Consider the following 21,608-nt stretch of genomic DNA (forward strand, 5'->3'; position numbering starts at 1 on the left):
GGCAGTAAGGCTGGCCCCGTCTCGGGGCAGCTGTGTTTCTCAGTTTGTGGTTACGTGGAAAGAGGGGCCCAGCCTCCCCTCAACTATTATCCGGCAAAAGCGCGACGCAAACGTGCCCAAAGACACTAAAGTTCGTCCGCCGAGCGCGGGGTGAGGTCGGGGCCGACCAATAGAGGAGAGAGGGAGGAAGTGGATTCCCCGCCAAGAGAGCCGCTGTCGGTAATGTCCGCTTCGCTCCTGGTGTCGGTTTGGGATCTGGTGAATGTGCTAGTTTCCCTTAGGCTTTGCGCTTGATCGGCTTCCGTTTGTGATTTTGTTGGGCGAGATATTGTTTTGTTTTTCTTTTTCCTTCTGGCATTGGGGGTGATCCATTCTTCAGTTGTTTCTTTTCCTTTGGGGGAGCCGACCAGACCCTTTGCGTGGATCCATGTCCATGCGTCCTCTGGGGTGGGAAACATGACTGTTTTCTCGTCGATGGTTATACGCAGGCGGGCTGGGAACATAAGAGTAGATGATATTGTGTTCCTGCAAAAGTTGTTTTATCTTGATATATGCTGCTCTTTTACGTTGCACTTCCATCGTGTAGTCCGGATAAGCTGATACAGTGCAGTTTTCCTGGCTGATTGGGTTAGAGGTTCTAAAATGTTGGTGGACTGAGTCTCTCTCTCTCTGTGGTTAAGGAACCGGGCTATCAGAGGGTTTGATGGTGCTCTGGGTCGTGGGGGGCCTGCCGGGGATTCTGTGGGCTCTTTCTATTATTGGAGCTTTAGTGGCGCCTTGTATGTTCATATCATCTTTCAGCCAATTCTCTATAAAATCTCCAGCTTTAGGTAATTCCAAGCGTTCCGGGATGCCAATAAATCTGATGTTGCGTATTGAGCGCCCTTCCACGTCCTCGGTCCTACGTTGCAACTGCGCTAGTTCTGTTTCCATTTGTTGGATTTTCTTTTTCATGTCTGCTATCTCTGGTTGGACAGTTTTTAGCGATGATTCTGTGTTTTGCACTCTATCTGTTAATTTGCGGTGGTCAGCGCGGAGCAATGAGACTTCCATTGCCACAGCGTTGATTTTCTCTTCCAGTGAGGTCTTGGTCTCCATTATTGCTTGCATGATTTTGTCGAACTGTAGAGAGTGCGTTCGTAGAGTTTCACTCAGTTGTTGCAGATTGCGTGTCGGAGTGCCCAGCAGCAGGGGGGGGGGGGGGGGATCCCAATCTATGGGGGCCCCAGGTTTGGGGTGTTTCGGTTTGGCCATTACACCCTCCGCGTGGTGTGGGAGGGATGGGCTGGGGGAGGTCCCCTGCGGGCCCAGGAGGGGCAACTCACTTGCAACGAGCAGATGGTTTAGTGGTGGGCCGGTTGGTGCTGCTGTGGTGAGTTCCTGAATGGCAGCATGGAGTTTGGCTTTAAAGTGATGCCACAAGCTGTGAGTTTTTATTGTTGATGTGGGCCCGATTCCCACTCAGTCCCTGGTGTCCTCGCTGGTACTGCCCCAGAAGCCATGGTTTCCTCTTATTGTGGATAGAGAGTTTTATCCTGCGCCTATAGTGTTTTTATTGGTGTGGTAGACTTTCTACTTGGAGAATGTCCTTTTTTTTTTTTTTTTTTTTTTTTTTTTTTTTTTTTCTTCTTAATTTTCCTTGAGTTGCTCCAAATTAACGTGTGCTTTGTGCAATGCTGCACTCACGATTGCCACCACAGTGCCAGAACATCGCTTCCCTTTGTTCTGTCACAACAAGGCCGCAGACAGGCCCGTTTGTTTTACTGGTGTGGGGGAGGGGCGGCCACTGCAAGTAGGCCGCCGCCTTTTGCCAGGTCCCGGCACGCGTCAGGCCTCGAGTTGCGGTGGGCCCAGAGATAAAGTTTGGGCCGCCCCAAGTCCGATGCAGCGCCCCGGCGGTCCACCCGGGGTCCGGGCCCCCTGCAGGTGAGCGCGCACGGCCCCGGCCCTGAGAGGAGGGCGAGGGATCCCCGGCTGACCAGAGCACCCGGTCCAGGCCCTCACGTGGCCGGGGCCCGCGAGCCGCCCCCACGTGGGGACAGACAACCGGGCAGGGCGCAGCCCTCGTCCGCCTCGCACGCTCCGGGCCGAGGCCACCCAGACGGGGCGCGGTTGAGTCGGTGGACGCGGCTCGCGAAAGTCGCGTGTTACGATGCGGGTTGTGGCTCCTCCAGGAGTCAATGGGCGTTGGAGCCCCAGCATCGCCAGAGGGATCGCGGGGAGGGCTGGTGGGGCATCCCCGCTGCCATTCTTAGCCGGCACCCGCCTCAGTCAGGGCAGCCGGTCCTCAGAGCCGGGGCCTCATCCACGCCCTGCTCCGCGCTCTGCAGTCGGGCCGCTGCGGGGTCAGCGTGCACGTACATGGTGAGTGCTGGGCTTCCCCCCCGGTAGTGGGGAGAAGCCTCCTTAATATTTCACACGACCGGAACCAGGATAATTTTCTAAAAGGTGAGCCGTGAGCAGAGCTCTCTGTAAGCGTCCGCTCCGGCCACCATCTTGGCCACCCCCCCCTTCCTTTCTTCTTACTTAGGAAAATACTGCTGCAAAATCCCCTGGAATGAGGAAAAGAGGGAGAAATAGCTTGTTTCTATAGTACCTCCTGAATTTGAGTACATGAAGAGTCTATTGTAAGGAGAAATTGAGTTGTCTGGGAACTCTCTTCTGAAAGTGGGTGTGAAGAATTTCAAGCCTGAAAACATGCACAGTATCTAACACCCAAGCATTACTTGTTAGCAGCACCCAGTTTTGAATCCACTCCTGTATTCTGTCCCCAAAGGAACTTGGGAAGAGGGAATAATGTTTGCCTATAAACTGTTGGATGCAGGCTTGTATGTCCCTCAATAGGCACCTCTTTTGAAGTGCCCTATGGAACCTCATGCTCTGGTGGGGAAAAAAACCCTGCCTCTAAGTTATCTTGCCAGCCTCCTTTTCTACAGAATCCATAACATCTGAAGACCTTTTGAAATATTCATGGCCTTACAAACGTCTTCTAACTTCTCCAGCCCTACCTAAAAGGTTATAGATCTGTGCCTTGTCTAGTGCAGTGTTTACAAATTTACCTAGGTCCTTCACAGATGTGTCTCCAAATAACCACCTTGCCCTCTGCCCTATAGCCAGCCTTTGAAGAAGCCAAATCCACTAACTGACTGATTTAAGATGTTTTGTGGATATCGCACTATTTATGTTGTCTAGGAGGCAAACTGCCCTTTGGGACCAACTGGCCAGAACCTCCAGATCAATCGCAGCAATTGTTTCTTTCACCTTGAGGGCTATTTCCAGGATTTTTGCTAGGAGCATAGAAACAGTCTAAAGTTCATCCAGGCAAGTCCACCAGGCTCAATCAATGCCCTACTTGGGGTGTTTAGCAGACTTTGTTTTTTTTATTATTTTATGTATTTTTTTTTTTTTTTTTAAAGAGAAGTCAACATACCAGGGTTGATGACTGGGGTGTCTGCCATTTTTCTTGGAAGATCCGGTCTGTGGCATTCTACTTATTTGTTTCTTACATGTTTATTAAAGCTCTTAAGCAAACAAGCCTGCATATGTTCTGCCACCACTGGAGCTGGGGTTCAAACCAAAGATTTTTTATTAACAATTTTCTCTGTTCTTCTGAATCGAAGGCCAGGAGGTTCGGAGGTGGGGGAACGTTAGAGTCTGAATCTGTACCGGAATCTGTTTGAGGAGCCACTTGTTTTTGAGGTTTAGATGGATTACGCATGCTCGATCTATGCCCACCTCCACCAATCCTGACAGAGCTTTGCTAGGGCCTCAGCATGAGACCACTCTTGAAACTTTTTTTTTTTTTTTTTTGCTGCTGTGCGCCATCAGGTGGTAAGGTGCCAAAATTTGAGGGCTAATCTTTTTTTTTTTCTTCTGTTTTTAGCATACTTCTCAAGGGGTTGATGGGCTGTAATGCCAGAGCCTTCTTAATGGATTGCTGTATCGATTGATCAAAGTAATGTTCAGAGTCTTCCTTGGGTTCATCTTTGGGGTCATATGGTTCACAATCATATATGCTGAAATCTATATTTGCCATAAAGTCTAAAGTGCTATAAGGCACTAGGTCTCCCCAGAGGTTTAAAGAGGGGGTGTCCCTGAGTCACAATGTCTCAAGCCAGCTTCTACGGCATGTCTGTGTAGAAATCATTGCAGCCCTTTTGAAACTCTGTTAGTCAGGACTACTTAGGGAGCAATAATGCCAATAAGAATATGTTCAATACACCAAAGTAGTACATTTGACAGTCGTCGTGGTATACTCCTGCTATTTTAGCCCGACTTGCTTCAAAGAAGCGCTGGCTGCATGAAGATGGACCAAGGACGGCGTGTGCACTGCCCATTCAGGCCATGTGCTTGAGCCTTGCTCCCAGTGAGATCAGGAGTCACCTTCAACACTTGGATAGCTCTGATAAGTAAAAATCGCCCAAGCCATTGAGCATCACTTAGCATCCTCTGTCGCGCAACTGTACCGCCTGCACTTGCCAGGGAAATAAAAAAGCTGTAGGAAAACTGACCGGGCAAGGGTTAACTGCTGCAGGCATCAGAGCTTTGATAGGGAAAACAAACACTCCCACAAATTAATACTAGGAGAAATACAGCGACTATGAAACACATGAATTATAGAAAATTACGTCCATCGCATGCAAGTTGCATGAAAACTGAGAAGCGCTTACCTTGACTGCTGAGCAGCAAAGAAAGATGGGGTGTCTCGGCTTTGGCAGACCTAAAACCGGGGGTTTGGTCATATGCTCATGGGATTTGTAGTTTAAAGGTTCTTTATTTTGATTCATTGTTATTGGCATAAAACAGGAGCCAATCTAAGGCATAGAATTGTAGCTATCAATAAAGCAGCATGTGTAATGGCATTGGGCCAGGTATGTAAGCTGTCCTCTGCACTCAACATTTTTCACTACATAACCAGAGAGTATCTGTCTGGTGTTACTTGCTTTTATTAGAGCCCATAACATCCTTACTGCAACACTGACACTGTGGCAGTTGACTGTGGATAATGCAAAATAAAGCAATGATTGCAGCTTTTAACGGGTATGTGAAAGTAAATGGCATGCTTCATTAAGATCTTACAGCTTTGCCAATGCTTGTTTCATTTAGATGCTCTGTAAATTTATTTTATTTGTTTTTAACATGCGCTTTAGTATTTTTAAATAAGGTAAGAATAGTTTTAATAGGTCTTAGAATACTTTTGAAGTGATTTGCCCTTATGTTTGCATTAAGATTGGATTTATTTTTGCCCACCTTAAACTACTATTAAGGTCCTGTGTGTCGGTTAAAAAAGTAAAATCTAAACTGGGCAGTTTGTAACCCTACTCTGAGCCACAGTGACAAAGGCCAATATGACCAAGTTACTAAGGTTTGGAGTTGTTTGAGGCTTTCAGAGCCGAGTAGGTTGAATGTCATACATTAGATTACTTCTCTATTGGTGTTGTCACTATCATTAAAAGTAGCATATAATGGTGCGTCTAGTAAACTTAAAAATCTGTTAATGTTTCCCATTTCCTATGCTTAACCCCTTCGCTGCCAGGCCTTTTCCCCTCCTGTGCCGAGCCTTTTTTTGTCTATTTGGGGCAGTTCGCGCTTAGGCCCTTGTAACTTTTTGTTCACATAGGCTACCCATGCAAAATTTGCGCCCTTTTTTTTCCTACATCCTAGGGATTCTAGAGGTACCCAGACATTGTGGGTTCCCCTGAAGGAGACCAAGAAATTAGCCAAAATACAGTGAAAATTGTTTTTTATTCAAAAAAATGGGACAAAAGGGCTGCAGAAGGCAGCTTGTGGCTTTTTCCCGGAAAATGGCATCAACAAAGAGTTTGTGGTGGCAAGATCACCACCTTCCCAGCTTTCAGGAACAGGCAGACTTGAAATGAAAAACCCAATTTTTCAATACAATTTTGACATTTTACTTGGACATACCCCATTTTTACTATTTTGTTTGTGTGCTTTCAGCCTCCTTCCAGTTAGTGACCGAAATGGGTGAGAAACCAATGCTGGATCCCAGAAAGCTAAACATTTCTGAAAAGTAGACAACAATCTGAATTCAGTAAGGGGTCATTTGTGTAGATCCTACAAGTGTTTCCTACAGAAAATAACAGCTGAAATAAAAAAATATTAAAATTGAGGTGAAAAAAACTAAATTTTTCTCCATGTTTTACTCTGTAACTTTTTCCTGCGATGTCAGATTTTTGAAAGCAATATGCCGTTACACCAGCTGGACTCCTCTGGTTGCGAGAATATATAGGGCTTGTAGGTTCACCAAGGACCCTAGGAACCCAGAGCCAATAAATGAGCTGCACCTTGCAGTGTGTTTGTATTCTATACCTGGTATACATCAATTCATTTGCTGAAATATAGAGAGTGAAAAATAGCTATCAAGAAAACCTTTGTATTTTCAAAATGGCCACAAGATAAGGTGTTCTGCAAATAACCACTGCTTCTCATCTCTGAATTCCGGGGTGCCCATACTAGCATGTGAATTACAGGGCATTTCTCAAAAAGACGTCTTTCTGATGGATACAACTACCTGTGGATTCCTCACTCATTGAATTTTCCCCCTTGCGCCAGCTTCCGACGGAAATTTTCTTCCTAGCTTCTGCACGTCGACGAGGACGTCACAATTGCCCACGTGACGCTGTCTGACGTCATACAAGCAATAAGAGGTCCTCGCCGGCGTGCCGACGTCAGTTCCCTTTTTTCTGTGCCTTCAATCGACGGTTATTTTTCGAGGGAGCAACTGTTTCTACTCTGAGTAGTTACAGTTACAATTTCTTTTTTCGAGATGTCTCAGCGAAAGTCGGGCTTTAAGCCCTGTAGGGAGTGCGGTGGCAAGATGTCGGTGACAGACCCACATGTGGATTACTTGTGGTGTCTGAGCTCCGACCATGACGTGGAGAAATGTGATTCCTGTCAACGCATGAATCCTAAGGCGTTGAAGGAACGGGAGGCGAAGCTGTTTTTGGCAAAGTCCAAAAAGAAAGAGAAGCGGCATCAGCGCAGGTCATCATCGCCTAAGTCTCATTTGCGTCACCGTGACTCCCGGGTCGTCGTGAATCTCGGCGCCTGTCGAGTAGAGAGCGTTCACGATCGAGGTCGCCTTCGATTCGACGCGAAAAGACATGGGAGGTTAGTCCCACCATCACGCCTCAGCCGCAGATGCCTCCCGCATCACCGACTTCACCTACGACTCGGTCTGTCTTCGAGGTCGTACCTCAGCAGGACCAGGAGTTCTCACCTGCTTCGGGGACGCCGGGGCTGGCGCCGTTATCACCTCGAGCTCAGGCTCCACAGTATCCGGCATTCCCAGCTCCAGGTGCTGATAGTTCCGCATTTCTAAATGCGATGTTTGCCATTTTTCAGCAGATGGCTCCAGGTGGTGGAACGACTAGTCCTTCGGGCCATTGGCCTTTAATATGGGTGCTCCTGCTCCTTTACGTCCGGCACCTTTCATGCCCTTCCTTCCTATGGGAGGTGCTGGTTCGGCGCCGGTTCCCTTGGCGTCGCCTACACGACCTGCGACTCCGATGAGATCTGCTGTTCTGGCACCGGAGAGTTCATCACCTTCACATCCTTTACCTCGGTCGGCGCCGAAGAAGACCACGGTGCCGATGGATCCGGCATCAGATGGATCGGAGGATCGGCGTCAGGCATCGACGTCAGTGGACGCCCTGTCGACGCCAAGGATCGAGGCCAGGCTTCATTCAAGGAGGCTAGCTCTTCGCCTCCTTGAAGAACAGGAATATCGAAGGCAGGCCTTGGAGGAGGGTGAGATTGAAGAACCTCTTGGAGATCTCCAGGGTTTGGACACAGCAAGTGGCTTAGACACTTCTCCAGAGTGGGACTTAACATCTCCTGGAGAATACACAGAGGAGGCTGCTTCTTTCCACTCGGTTTTAAGGAAAGCAGCTGACTTTTTGGACCTTCCTCTTCCAGTGGCTGAGTCAAAACCCAACATATTAACGGAAGTGCTACATCCGGCTTCAGCAGTTGCAGAGCCACTTCTGCCATTTAATGAGGCTCTCCTGGATCTGATTTTAGAGATCTGGAAAAAGCCAGTTTCATCTATGGGTGTTAATAGGACAGTGGCGCGCATGTATCGTGTTGCTCCTGCGGATCCGAGCTTTTTTGTCGAGGCACCCGACTCCAGAAAGCCTGGTTGTACAAGCTTCATGTTCATCTCGCACTGCTCCGGGTTCTTTTCCGGGTGTTCCTTAGGACAGGGACTCTAAAAAGATGGACCAGTCTTCCCAGAAGGCATTTTCATCTTGTAGTATGGCTCTCAAGTCCACCAATGCCACATGCATTTTGGGTAGATACATCTACGCCCTTATGGAGGAGATCAAGTCGTCTCATTCGGGAGTGCCTCAGGAGGTGTTGAACCTTGTTTCTGATGCTCAGGCTGTGGCGACCCAAGTAATCCAGTCAGGGCTAGACATGACTGATTCTGTAGCCAGAGCTATGGGCACCACTGTTGCTACGAGGAGACAGGCCTGGCTTCGTTCTTCAGGGTTTTCATCGGATGTTCAGTCAGCCCTGCTGGAGCTTCCCTTTGATGGGGATAAACTTTTTGGATCAAAGGCGGACTCGGCCCTTGAAAGATTTAAAGAGAGTAGAGCCACAGCAAAATCGTTAGGCTTGCAAGCCTCCTCTTCTGCTTCTTCTAGGTTGTTCAGAAGATTTAGGGGGTTTGGTCGTGGCTCCTCCTCCTTTCAGGGCAGATTTCAGCAGCAGGCCGCCACTGCCCTCCCCTATGGATCATACAGGGGGAGGGGTAGGGTCTGAACCAGAGGAGCCACTCAGCAGTACTCTGCCTCTTCCTCTGGAGGGGTGCAGCATGGGAAGCAGCCTTAGTCATCCACCAATTCCTTTGCATACCACTCATGTAGGGGGCAGGTTAATGAACTTTCTCCACATGTAGGAGGCAATAACATCGGACTCCGGGGTCACCAGCATTGTGGGGAAAGGCTATGCCCTTCCCTTTTGGGAGTTTCTACCCCCCATCCCGCCCCATCCATCCTTCTGTTCAGAAGAACATCTCCTGTTACTAGAACAGGAGGTTATAGTCCTCCTTTCAAAGGGTGCAGTGGAGTTGGTTCCAGAGCAGGAAAGGGGTCAGGGTTGTTATTCAAGATACTTCCTGATCCCCCACGAAGGATGGTCGGTTGAGACCAATCCTAGACCTGAGGATTTTGAATTGGTTCCTCAAACAGGAAAAGTTCAAGATGCTGACCCTAGCTCAGGTGCTTTTGGCGTTGAACGAAGGAGATTGGATGGTGTCTGTCGACTTGCAGGATGCTTACTTTCATATCCCGATACTCAAGTCGCACAGGAAGTATCTCCGGTTTGTGGTGGGATCGCAGCACTATCAGTTTGCGGTCCTTCCGTTTGGTCTTACTTCAGCACCTCGAGTCTTCACGAAGGTGAAGGCGGTGGTTGCAGCAGAGCTCAGAAGGAAGGGGATAGCGGTATTTCCTTACCTAGATGATTGGTTGATCAAAGCCAAGTGTCCGGAGCTCGTGCTGCGTCACCTGCAGTCGACAACCCAGTTGTTGTTCGATCTGGGCTTTTCGGTGAACGTGTCCAAATCTCACCTGGAGCCCTCTCAGCACCTCCTGTTCATAGGGGAAGTACTGGACACAACATTGAATCGTGCCTTTCCTCCGCCTCAGCGGACTCAGGACATTTGGGCGTTGGTTACAATGTTTCAAAGTGGAACGGTCATTCCAGTCCTCAAGGTCCTTCATCTGCGCTGTCTGTTCGCGTCTTGCATTCTGTTGGTCACTCATGCACGCTGGCACATGAGGGCTCTTCAGTGGTGCCTCCGAAAGCAGTGGTCTCAGCACAAAGGGGATCTCGAGGGATCAGTAAGGATTTCCAGAGACTCTGCAGTGGATCTTCGTTGGCGGCAACCTTTCCCAAGGAAGGCCGTTTTTGCTGCCTCCTCCAGTGGCCACAGTGATAACTGATCCACTCTAGGGTGGGGAACTCATCTGGGGGACCTGGAGGTCAAAGGTATCCAGTGGAACAGATGTTTCACATAAATCTGTTGGAATTGCGGGCGATACGTCTGGCTCTCAAGGCCTTCCTCCCTTCCCTTCGCGGTCCGTCATTTCAGGTCCTGACGGACAACACTACCGCAATGTGGTACATCAACAAGCAGGGAGGAGTAGGGTCGTACCTTCTCCGCAGAGAAGCTCTGCGGCTATGGTCCTGGGCAAGGGACCATCGGATTTGCTTGGTAGCAAACCATCTGGCCGGAGTCTTGAACGTGCTTGCGGACAGTCTCAGTCGACACTTCTCGACCGATCATGAGTGGCGTCTTCATCCAGATTTAGCCCTGCATATCTTCCAGATGTGGGGATTCCCTTGGGTAGATCTTTTTGCCACTCGGGAGAACACGCACTGCCCATTGTTCTGCAGCCTCCAGTATCCGGTGCAAGTAACGTTGGGGGACGTGTTTCAGATGTCTTGGTGTGACCAGTTGCTTTACGTATCTCCCCCCCCCCCCCATACCTTTGATTCCTCTGGTTCTGAGGAAAATTCGCCAAGACCGGGCCCAAGTCATCTTAATAGCTCCGGATTGGCCAAGGAGGGTAGGGTATTCGGATCTTCTCCAACTCTCTGTGCCCCCCGCTCCGTCTCCCTCACTGGGCAGACCTCCTCTCGCAATCGCAGGGGCAGGTTTTACACCCCCCACCTCCAGAGCCTGCACCTTCATGCCTGGAGATTGAACGGGGCAACCTGAGTTCCTTTTCTCTCCCACCTGAGGTAGTGGATGTTATTTATCGGCCAGGCGACACTCCACTAAATCGATCTACACTAGCAGGTGGGCTAAGTTTGTGAATTGGTGCGGAGGGAAACAAATTGATCCCTTACGTGCCCACTTATCGGATATCTTGTCTTTTGCATTGTCCCTGGCACAGAGGGGTTGTGCAGTGGCGACAGTTATGGGCTACTTGTCGGCTCTGTCAGCCTTTCTGTGTCCGCCTGACCAGCCTTCTTTATTTAAATCTCCCTTAGGTTGAGGCCTGACTAATAGATATCCTCCCACTCCTTTCATTATGCCTCAGTGGGATTTGAACCTAGTTTTAACGTTTCTTATGGGCTCACCGTTTGAGCCGATGCATTCTTGCCCCTTGAGACCATTTGTTTTCCTTGTTGCTATTACTTCAGCTTGAAGGGTGAGTGAGTTAAGCCCCGTATACATCCTTCTATGGGGATAAGGTGGTGTTGAGGACCAAGGCCGCTTTCTTGCGGAAGGTTGTTTCACCTTCCATATGGGTCAGTCTATTACTCTCCTCTTTTTATCCTCCACCTCATCCTTCGAAAGAGGAAGAAAGACTGCATCGTTTGGACCCGAGAAGAGCACTGAGCTTCTTCGTCGACAGAACGAAGGAGTTTAGATTGGAAGATCAACTCTTCACCGGGTACGTGGGGAAAAAGGAGAGGAAGGGCAGTCCACAAGAGAACACTCTCCAGGTGGGTCATTCTTTGCATTAAGCTGTGCTACTCTCTGGCAAATAAGGAACCCGCTGATGGAATAAGAGCTCATTCCACCAGAGCTAAGTCCGCCTCTTTGGCCCTGGCTAGGGGTGTTCCTGTGGTTGACATCTGCAAGGCCGCAACTTGGTCATCCCTCCACACTTTTGCAAAGCATTATTGCTTGGATTCGGAGGTTAGGAGGGATGGCCATTTTGGGTGAGCTCCTGTTGGTATTATGTTTGTGTGTGTGTGTGTGTGTGTGTGTGTGTGTGTGTGTGTGTGTGTGTGTGTGTGTGTGTGTGTGTGTGTGTGTGTGTGTGTGTGTGTGTGTGTGTGTTATATATATATTTGAAAAAGATTTGTGATGTAATTATATAGTTTATATGTATATGTTTTTGCGTATTTACATATTTATGCTGATTTTTTTTCTCTATTTGGTTTAATTAAATGTTATGATATAAGATTTTTATTTGAGGCATTTGTTTCAATTGTGTGTATATATATATATATATATATTTTGTTAGTATTTGCCTGTTCGTCTCAGAGGCACGTAAATTTTTTTGGTACTGACGTCTGCACGCAGGCGAGGACCTTTTATTGCCTGTATGACGTCAGACGGCGTTGCGTGGGCAATTGTGACGTCCTCGTCGACGTGCAGAAGCTAGGAAGAAAATTTCCGTCGGAAGCTGGCGCAAGGGGGAAAATTCAATGCGTGAGGAATCCACAGGTAACTAGTGTATCCACCAGAAAAGGCGTTACCGAAGGTAAGTAACTAGTTCTTTTTACACACTGCCTTACATTTGGAAGGAAAAAATGTAGAGAAAGACAAGGGGCAATAACACTTGTTTTGCTATTCTGTGTTCCCCCACGTCTCCCGATAAAAATGGTAACTCACTTGTGTGGATAGGCCTAGCACTGGTGACAGGAAATGCCCCAAAACACAACGTGGACACTTCACATTTTCACAAAGAAAACAGAGCTGTTTTTTTAAAAGTGCCTAGCTGTGGATTTTGCCTCTAGCTCAGCCGGCACCTAGGGAAACTTAGCAAACCTGCGCAGTTTTGAAAACTAGACACCTAGGAGAATCCAAGATGGGGTGACTTGTGGGGCTCTGACCAGGTTCTGATACTCAGAATCCTTTGCAAACCTCAAAATTTAGCCAAAAAAACACTTTTTCCTCATTCCGGTGACACAAATTTCCTTCAACCCAGCGTTTCCCCCAAGTCTCCCGATAAAAATGGTACCTCACTTTTGTGGGTGGGCCTACTGCCCGCGAAAAGGAAATGGCCCAAAACACTATCTGGACACATCAAAATTATCAAATACAAACTACCTGTTTTTGGCCCTGGGCTCAGCAGCCTTCTAGGGAAACCTACCAAACCCAGACATTTCTGAAAACTAGACACTCGAGGGAGTCCAGTGAGGTGTGACTTGTGTGGATCCCCCAATGTTTTCTTACCCAGAATCCTCAGCAAACCTCAAATTTAGCTAAAAAAAAATCACATTTTTCCCACATTTCTGTGTGGGATCACCGCACTTGGACACATTTCATACCACCCAATGTTCCCCTCAGTCTCCCGGTAAAAATGATAACTCATTTGTGTTGGTGGGCTAAGTGCTTGTGAAAGGGAAGAGCCAAAAACATGTCGATATTGAGGGGGAACCAATAGGCTGACAAGTGCAGCAGAATCTTTATCGGTATAGATGTGACAATACTGGGTTGTAGGAATTTTGTGGATTCCTTCAGATTCCGGAAGGTTCCATCACAAAAACATGGGAAAAATGTGTGATTTCCAGCAAAGTTGGAGGTTTGCAGGGGATTGTGGGTCCAAAAATGGTGCAGGGTGCATGTGAAACACACCACCCTGGAATCACCCAGATGTTTAGTTTTCAGATGTGTCTAGGTCACCATTCCAAGTGGGACGATTTTGAGAGTAAGCCAAGCTCTCATGGCCCAAATGTAAAACTAAAACCCAAAATAATCAAATGTCTTCTTGTTGTGGGATAAGATGTTTTAGAGTGCGGGGGAGAGGTGAAAGACTGTTACCCCCTTCATTTGAGGTGGGGGCGTGACCAGGCCCATACTGGTTGGTAGCCACCACCCCAATATATATATATATTTTTTTAATTCCCTGGCATCTAGTAGACTTTCTGCCCCCCCCCCCCCCCCCCCCCCCCCTGGGTTGCGGATCAGGGGTAACCGGCAGAACAACTTAGGCCCATTTATTTGGGGTGGGGGTATCGCCATACCCCCACCCTCTTATTTTGGAAAAAAAAAACTTCCCTGGCCTCTAGTGGCCTTTCTGCCCCCCCTTGGGGGCAGATGGGCCTTCCAAAAATAAGCCCATCTGCCCCCAATGAGGGCAGATATGGCCCACATTAATGTGCCCCCATGGGGAGCGATCCTTACCCAAGGGGCTGCCCCCCTAAAGAAAACACATGCATACACACACGCCAAAGTGGTTTCTGCCCATGGGGGCAGATAGGCCTAACAAAAATCGGCCGATCTGCCCCCGGGGGGGCAGAAAAGGCCTAACATAAATTTGCTCCCCCCCACCGCCCCCGCCCCGGGTAGCGACCCTTGCCTAAGGGGACGCTCCCCACCTCTATAAAAAAAACGAAACCAACAAAAAAAATCCCCCCAAAATGTTATCCCTGGCGCCTAGAGGCTTCTGCCCACTCCCCGGGGAGGCAGATTGGCCTAATAACAATAGGGGGGTGGGGCAGAAATGGCCTAAAGTATATTTGACCCCCCCCCCCCCGAGGAGCGACACTTGCGTGACATTGGCGCAAAAAAAAGATTCCCCATGCCTAGTGCTTTCTGCCCCCCTTGGAGGCAGATTGACCTAAAATCGCCCGATGGGGCAGAAATGGCCTTAATACAATTTCCCCCTCCAGGGGAGCGACCCTCGTCTAAGGGGTCGCTCCCTATCTGTAAAACAAAAAACAAAAAACGTTGCCTAGTGGTTTCTGCCCCCCCTTGGGGGCAGATCGGCCTAGTTAAAATAGGATGATCTGCACCCCCAGGGGGGGCAGAAATGTCCTAAAATTTCCCCCCCAGGGGAGCGACACTTGCGTGAAATTCACGGGGAAAAAAAAAAAAACTCCCTGGTGTCTAGTGGTTTGTCCCCCTTGGGGGAATATTGGCCTCATAAAAATAGGCCAATCTGCCCCCAAAGGGGGCAGAAATGGGCTAAATATAATTTTCCCCCTAGGGGAGCGACCCTTGCCTAAGGGGTCGCTCCCCATCTCTAACAAAAAAAATAAAAATGATCCCTGGTGCCTAGAGGTTTCTGCCCCCGGCCGGGGGGATGCAGAAAAGGCCTTAAGTGTGTTTTTTTTTTTTTTTTTTTTTTTTAAGTGAAGGTTTTCCATTCCCCCTGACATCCAGTTAGACCATATGTATAACTGATGGATGGCTTCCACCCCTAAAGATTTACATTATGATCTGAATTAGGAACTAGTGAGCTTTAGGTAACGCCCAGATTTGACTTGACTCTCGGCCTAAGTTTTGGTGACGTTGCATTTTACATTTTTATTTGCCACTGTGGTTTGTACTTAGTCATGCAAGCACTCTCTGTGCTGCTTAGTGACTTAAAGTTTGCAAATGCAGCATTCGCCATTAGAGGGGTTGCTTGTTGGAATGCTTGGTAATATAATATCTTTATGGTGGTGCTCACCCGAGCCACCTGGGATAAAGACCCATCTTGCCACCATACTTTGTGATCTGCTTGCCCCTTGCTCTTTTTAGGTAGCAACCTCACAGCTAAAGTAAGTGGGTGTGAAGTAACAATAGCTCGTATGCTAATTTTGTTCCTCATCCAGTGTAAAAACAATTATTTGAATTAAACAAAGGCTGTATTGGTCTCTCCATTTGTAATTGAAAAGTATATTGTCGTTTAACTCTCCTGCCAACCCTTTTTTATTTTAGGTGTTCACATTTGCAGTGGATCAAGAGCTGTCAGAGGTCTTGCAGCGGAGTTCATCAACTCCGGATTGTAGCCCTGGGATCCAGAGTTCAAACACAGAACGTGATGGTAAGGATTGGTGTGGTTTTACCTGTTGCCATAGCAAGCCGCTGCAGTCCTGGAGGAGGCTGGAAGAAGTGCATTTCCAAGTCGGAGTGTGGTTGTGACTTCAGGAGTACAGCTCTATATATTTGTGAGGGAAATTAAACTGGAACTCCCATTTGCATATTGACAACATAAAATGAATGTTTATGTAGTGGAATAATAGTGCTGGCATGTTGTGCGTTTAATTTGAATGGGTAAAACCTCAGTCCCTATTTTTTTCAGCTAAAGTGTTGTCATGGTTTTAAAGACTCTGTATGGATTTTAGAATATGCATATATCCTAAGGTAATAGAAGTCTAAGGCTTTTTAAACATGGCGCAGTAGGTTAGGTGTTTGGCCACCAATGGGACTCTGGCAGACTCTCTGCAGATCATGACACAATGTTGCACTTTTTTTTTTTTTGCACCAGTCTTTCACGCGCTGTAGGTCACCTTCTCCCCCTGTGAGAAGTAGATATTTCTAGAATTTGGCAATCCCTGGATTATGCTTCAATTAAAATGAGACTTTATGTTCAGCAGGCTTAAAAAGCCTAGCAATATTAGAGCTGGGTGACGTGCTGTCTTTAGTGGTCAAGTAAGAATTCACAAAGGTTGCCTTTTTGAAGCTGAATTCACCCTTTTGGCGTGTATTTCTCTCAATGTTAATTCATGAAAAGCCTTATTTCAGATTGTCTCTAAACTAGTGCTTATCAGACTTTTTAGAACCAAAACCCAGTTTTTAGAATGGCAAACATGTGCGACCTACTTAGCTTTAATGAACATATTTTTTAAATTGTAGTAACCGCAGTTGTTTGTAAACATCACAACCTTGACCATGCCCTTATGTATTGGGTTGTGGCCAAGATACTGATCTGCCCATAAGATGGGCCGATGGTAAACTGTACTGGAGCTGAAACACTTTTCAGAGTTGGGTGCCGATCTGTGGCATTTGGTCACTAAGATCATATGGCATCTGAAAAATCTTTGTGTTGATACCAGGGATTTTGAGAAATCCCTTCTGTAGCAGGTATTGAGTACGGCCTCATGTCCATTTTTGTGGTAAAACGAGACCCAGTTGTGCATTTTGAAAAAAAAAAAATATATATATAATCTATCACAAACAACACTGCTCAATGGCATTTGAGCACATTATGAGCATCAGATTGCTTTTATTATAAGCATATGAGAAAAATTAATTTGCTCAAAATCAAAGGATGTTGAGCCAATGCTGAGACTTTAACCTGGTTTTCCAGATCCAAAAGTAGGCAGATCTGGCTGTTGGGTCACATCCATATTTCTTAATTTGTGTAAAAGTCATACACAAGTAGCATGGTTGTGTATGATTATGAATACTGAACGCCTTCTCGGTTGAAATTTCTCTTTGAAGTAAAAAAAAAAACAGTAGCAACAAATACTGGAAAGTTTATCCAAAGTCTTGCTAGCGAATTCTTGCAAGGGTTTGTTTCAAAACGTGACGTAGGGACATTGTTCTGCACCTTTCTGCTGTTGCACAAACATGGATAATCATTTTAAATATTACTTGGATAAAGATTAGGATGTTGGCGACTCAACAAATTGACCCACCAGTGGGTCTCAACCCACAGTTTGGGAAATGCTGAAATAGTTTATTAACCTCTTTGAAGCCATAAATATGAATAGGTAGTACAAATAAAAAAAAATAAAAAATTGATAGCCATATATATAGCTACCATTCCACTCAATGGAAATCTCTGGTTCTTGCTCCAAATAGCCTACTTCATTTTATATGTTTTAATGATATGTTCTTTGTTGGTTGGGCATGGAAGCTGTGCAGGTCTGTAAAACAATGTTCTAGTTCAGCAGACTCAATTAGTGTAGTTATTAGTGAGCATCTTTTCCAACTACAGAGTTTTGATCGCTCTTGTGAGTAAAACACTAACCTAGGCTGATACTTCTGTAGCCGAGCACTTTCTCTGTTGCCAGTTTGTGGCGTTCTTGGTAAGGGCATTAGGCTTGTCTGTATTTGGCTTCTTTGTATTGGTTCTAGGAATCAAACTATTCTTCTAGAAGCCAAAATATTCTTGTAACCGAAGTACTGTTTCTGACGCAGGCGAATGGACTCCTGTTCTAGGCATAACCATGAATTCTACCCCAGAACTGATGAATCTCTGATCCTCTGTGCATTGCTTTCGGAAGTGCTAATATTTCTGTAAAGCTATATCCTACATGTATCTGCCATAGAGTGTTGAGATTGTACACACAACACCTTTAAGCCAAGGTTGCAATGGCTTTTGCAAGATTGCGATCACTGGCTTGCAAATTGATTGCAGCAGTAATATTTAAAAAAAAACTTTGCTCTCCTAGCTATGTTTACTTTGTATTTTCCGCTCCTAGAATGGTCCAAGAATGGGACTTAAGGTCAACCTTGGGATGTTATTGCGGGACAAAGGGTGCATGCCGCTCTATGCTTGACAGTTTGAAGAAATGTCATGTGCATTGCCTTATGCTTCTGTTATTTTTAGATTTCCAGTCCAATAAGGTAAAAGGGCTAAGGGTGACCTTACATAATAAATTATGGACTACCCAAAAACAGCTTTGGTTTTGCTAGTATGTACTGTTGAGGAAATATTCTTCTATGTGTTCACATGCATTAAGCTACTATAACCCCGATGGAATCTTGAACAGCATAATCTCACCTACATTTTTAATGCCAATCTGTGCGAGGTTTTCAGGAAAATAAAAAATACACTAATTAAGGCATTAAGATGGTGGTCGCACTTCTCTAGTGCTTCGGACCCCTACGTCATCCGCCTTTATCGGCGGCGCCTTCCCACTCCAGGGGCCTCGCGCCCCCCCGGGCAGCTTGGAGACGTCACCCGGCTCCTCGGCCGGCTGCATGGCGGCAATCGAGCGGGGCTGCCCTCACCGAAGATGGCGGCTGGCGGGCGAGACCGGCGTGCCTTGCTAGGGGCCCTGAGACAGCGCAGCGCCGGATTCCATTTTTTCCAAGGCTGCGTGGCGGCTGGAGTGAAGCAGCGGAGGGACACTCGTGGTGCCGCTGGTGGGCCCCCCTGCCCGGAGACCGGCCCGAGATAGACCAGGGCTTCCTGACTTCCGAGAAGGGGTCAAGCCGAGACCCAGGAGCGGAGCAAACGAAGGGGTGATCCGGGGCGCTGAGGAGGGGGACTGTGTCGATACCCAGAGGGAGAAGCCCCCCTCATCTCCCAGCCACCTGCTGGCTGGGACGCCCGGTCTCCCTGGACGGACGTGGATGCGGTGCACCTTGGTGTGTGGCGGCGGAGGGGAGAAGCGCGCAGTGGGGTTACTTCTGCCATCCTAAAAGGCCTTTCCTTCCTCCCCCCCCCCCCCCCACCCACCCACCCAACGTGAGACAGTGACCAGGTGGGCCTAGAGAATGGGGGTCAGGGGAGCCCTGACAAAGGGGAACAGGACATGGACACTAAGTGATCACTGCAGACACTTGGCTGCTGGTGGCGGGGGGGCCGCAATTCGGGAGTGAGATGATGACATATATGGGCGACATGCTTCTGGGAGGAAGTTTGGGGTGGGAGTTGGGGGGGGGGGGGGCTTGGGAATTCAGCCCTTGTATTAAGGCATTTGTTAATGTTCACTATTGTGTTGGCATGTTTGTTTTAATTAGTTAGCGCACAAGACAGAAGGTACAGAGAACCAATTGACAAAATTAGAATATTTGTCCAGTTCCGTGAGGGGCATAACAAGGAGAGGACCCCGGACCAAGAAATGGCCACGCCTAGTAGTAGCTTAGCGACACCCAATAATAACCATTCCGATGAGTCCAACACAGGTCATCTCATGGACTGTTAATGGTCTCCTAGATAAAATCAAGCGCACTGCAGTATTTACCTTCATACACAGATACTGACCTGATATGCTCCTGTTGCAGGAGACACACCTCTCGGGCGAGCGCTGCCCCTTCCTGGCCCGAAGAGGTTTTGACAGAGTGTACCATGCAGGGTTTGAGCGGGGGCAGTGGGGGTGGCGATTCTGTTGCATCGTTCCTTCCCCATGACGACAATTCGGGTTTGGAGGGATCGGCAGGGCCGCTATGTTGCCATCACGGGAAAGATAGAGGGTGTCACGGTTAATGTGGTCAGTGTCTACGCCCCACTGGCATTAGTGCGAGGAACCCTAACCCAGTTACTCCTGGATCTGCCTTCGGGGCTCACTGTGCTGGGAGGGGACTTCAACGTGGCTCCAGACCCCACTTTGGATGTGGCCGGTCTGCTCTTGGCTCAGACGTGCTATGGTGGCGGGACTCACGGGTTGGCTCTCGGCTACGGGACTCTGATGCTTGGCAGGTATGGCATCCGAGACTGCGGCAGTCCACTCCCACCTCGGTGGCCCACGGCTCGCAATCTAGAATTGACTTGGTACTTTTGCCTAGTACAGATTATACCAGCCTTTCACATCGACATTTTAGTGCGAGGTATCTCTGATCATGCGCCCCTTCGATTTGCAGTGGGCCCCACTCAGGCACTGATTCGGCCTCTGTGGCGGCTCAGTGCTTGGTATCTACAGAACGAGACCTATTTTGAGCGGCTGAGGCAGGTGCAGCATAAGTACTTTCCCGTTAGGGTTCTGGGAGAGACCACGGACCCATCGTTGTCGGCCACAAGTAAGGCAGTACTGCAGGGGGCGGCCAGAGTCCTGTTGCGAGAGCGCTCAAGAGCCCAAGATATCGAGCAGTTGGAAATGCGGGCGATGAGTTTGGAGAATGCTTCAGTGGCAGAACCCCGCAATGGGATATCGCGACAGCTTCTACTCATACGTGAGGAAATTAGAAATGTATCCTGAGAAGCCGCAAAGTTTTTGTGGTGGGCGAGCACTGCAAGGGTCTATGGTTGGGGGGGATAAAACTGGAAAGTTGTTATACTGGTTAGTGTCCCACCATTGGTCCTCTGAGATCGTCCCTAAAATTCAGGATGGGGAAGTTTGTCGGGGCAGGAGAGAGGGTTGCCTGTTGTCTCCTCATCTATTTACCCTAGTCGTTGACCCATTGGCTGAGATGATCAGGACAGACCCAATATACTGCGGCAGGAGATGGGGACGCTCCTGGGAGGACAGGATAGCTTTATACGCTGATGATGTCCTGTTGTACCTGGTTCTCCCATGTACATCAGGCCCACGAGGTCTCCATCTCTTACGGCGCTACTAACAGGCGTCCGGACTAAAAATTAACCCTGCAAATTAAGTGTTGGTCCACTTGGTGAGCACTCGTGACTGTTTTGATTGGCAAGACACAATACCTCTATTCAGATTGTTTTAAATATCTCTGCACTTGGGTGACCCTTCTGCCAGAGCTGACATGGGCCAAGAATCTGGACCCGCTCCTTGTACGTATCAAGACGGACCTGCAGAGGTGGCAGGCTCTGCCATTAAATGTAATGGGCTGCATTGCCCTATACAAGATGATGGTCTTACCTAGGCTCTTGTAAGTTTTCCAGAACTTTCCCCTCCCGATACCACGCTCATGGTTTCCTGCCCTGGAGAGCGCTACCGCGTTTCTATGGAAAGGGGCCAGGCACTGGGTGGCTGCGCAACACTGCCAGAGATGATTGTATGATGGGGGCGTAGGCGCCTCGGATCCTTATCTATACTACCTGGCAACCCAGTTGTTGGTGATTCATGATTGGTTCAATGGGGGATGGGCAGACCCGGCCTCTCAGGTAGAGTTGGAGACTTTGGGCTTCCCACGTACTGTATTCTTGATGTGTTATACGGTGCGCCCCTCCCCCAGGACATGAAAGCGATTACTAGGGGGGTTTTCTTGGCCTGGCGCGCTGTGTTACGACATACCCGTTGGAACACTGTTGTCACTCTTCAAACTCCATTGTGGCAGGGGTGGCTGAGTGCAACGGCGGCGTTGGAGGGTTTTGCGGAGTGGGACTTGTTGGGCATTTCACTGGTAGGGGATGTGTGGAAGGGTGATGCACTGAAAACATTTCAGGAACTACAGGCAGACTTCCAGTTATCTTGAACGCAATTCTTCAGATACCTTCAACTTCGGCATGCCTTCGGAACACACCTGTCTGCAGCAGGCCCTCTGCCAG

The 21,608-nt window shown here is 48.2% G+C and overlaps 1 protein-coding gene across 1 annotated transcript in view; it reads left to right on the plus strand.

Annotated features, from left to right (window-relative positions):
- The first annotated feature begins 2,052 nt into the window (after positions 1-2,052).
- LOC138304294 (zinc-binding protein A33-like) overlaps positions 2,053-21,608 on the plus strand; it is a 160,270-nt gene continuing 140,714 nt past the window's right edge. The window contains exons 1-2 of the mRNA XM_069244239.1: positions 2,053-2,364; positions 15,419-15,524. Of these exons, the coding sequence (XP_069100340.1) occupies positions 2,362-2,364; positions 15,419-15,524 (109 nt within the window). The 5' untranslated portion in view covers positions 2,053-2,361. The remainder of the gene's footprint in view (positions 2,365-15,418; positions 15,525-21,608) is intronic.

This window comes from Pleurodeles waltl, chromosome 7, assembly GCF_031143425.1.
Source record: "Pleurodeles waltl isolate 20211129_DDA chromosome 7, aPleWal1.hap1.20221129, whole genome shotgun sequence".
Lineage (NCBI taxonomy): Eukaryota > Metazoa > Chordata > Amphibia > Caudata > Salamandridae > Pleurodeles > Pleurodeles waltl.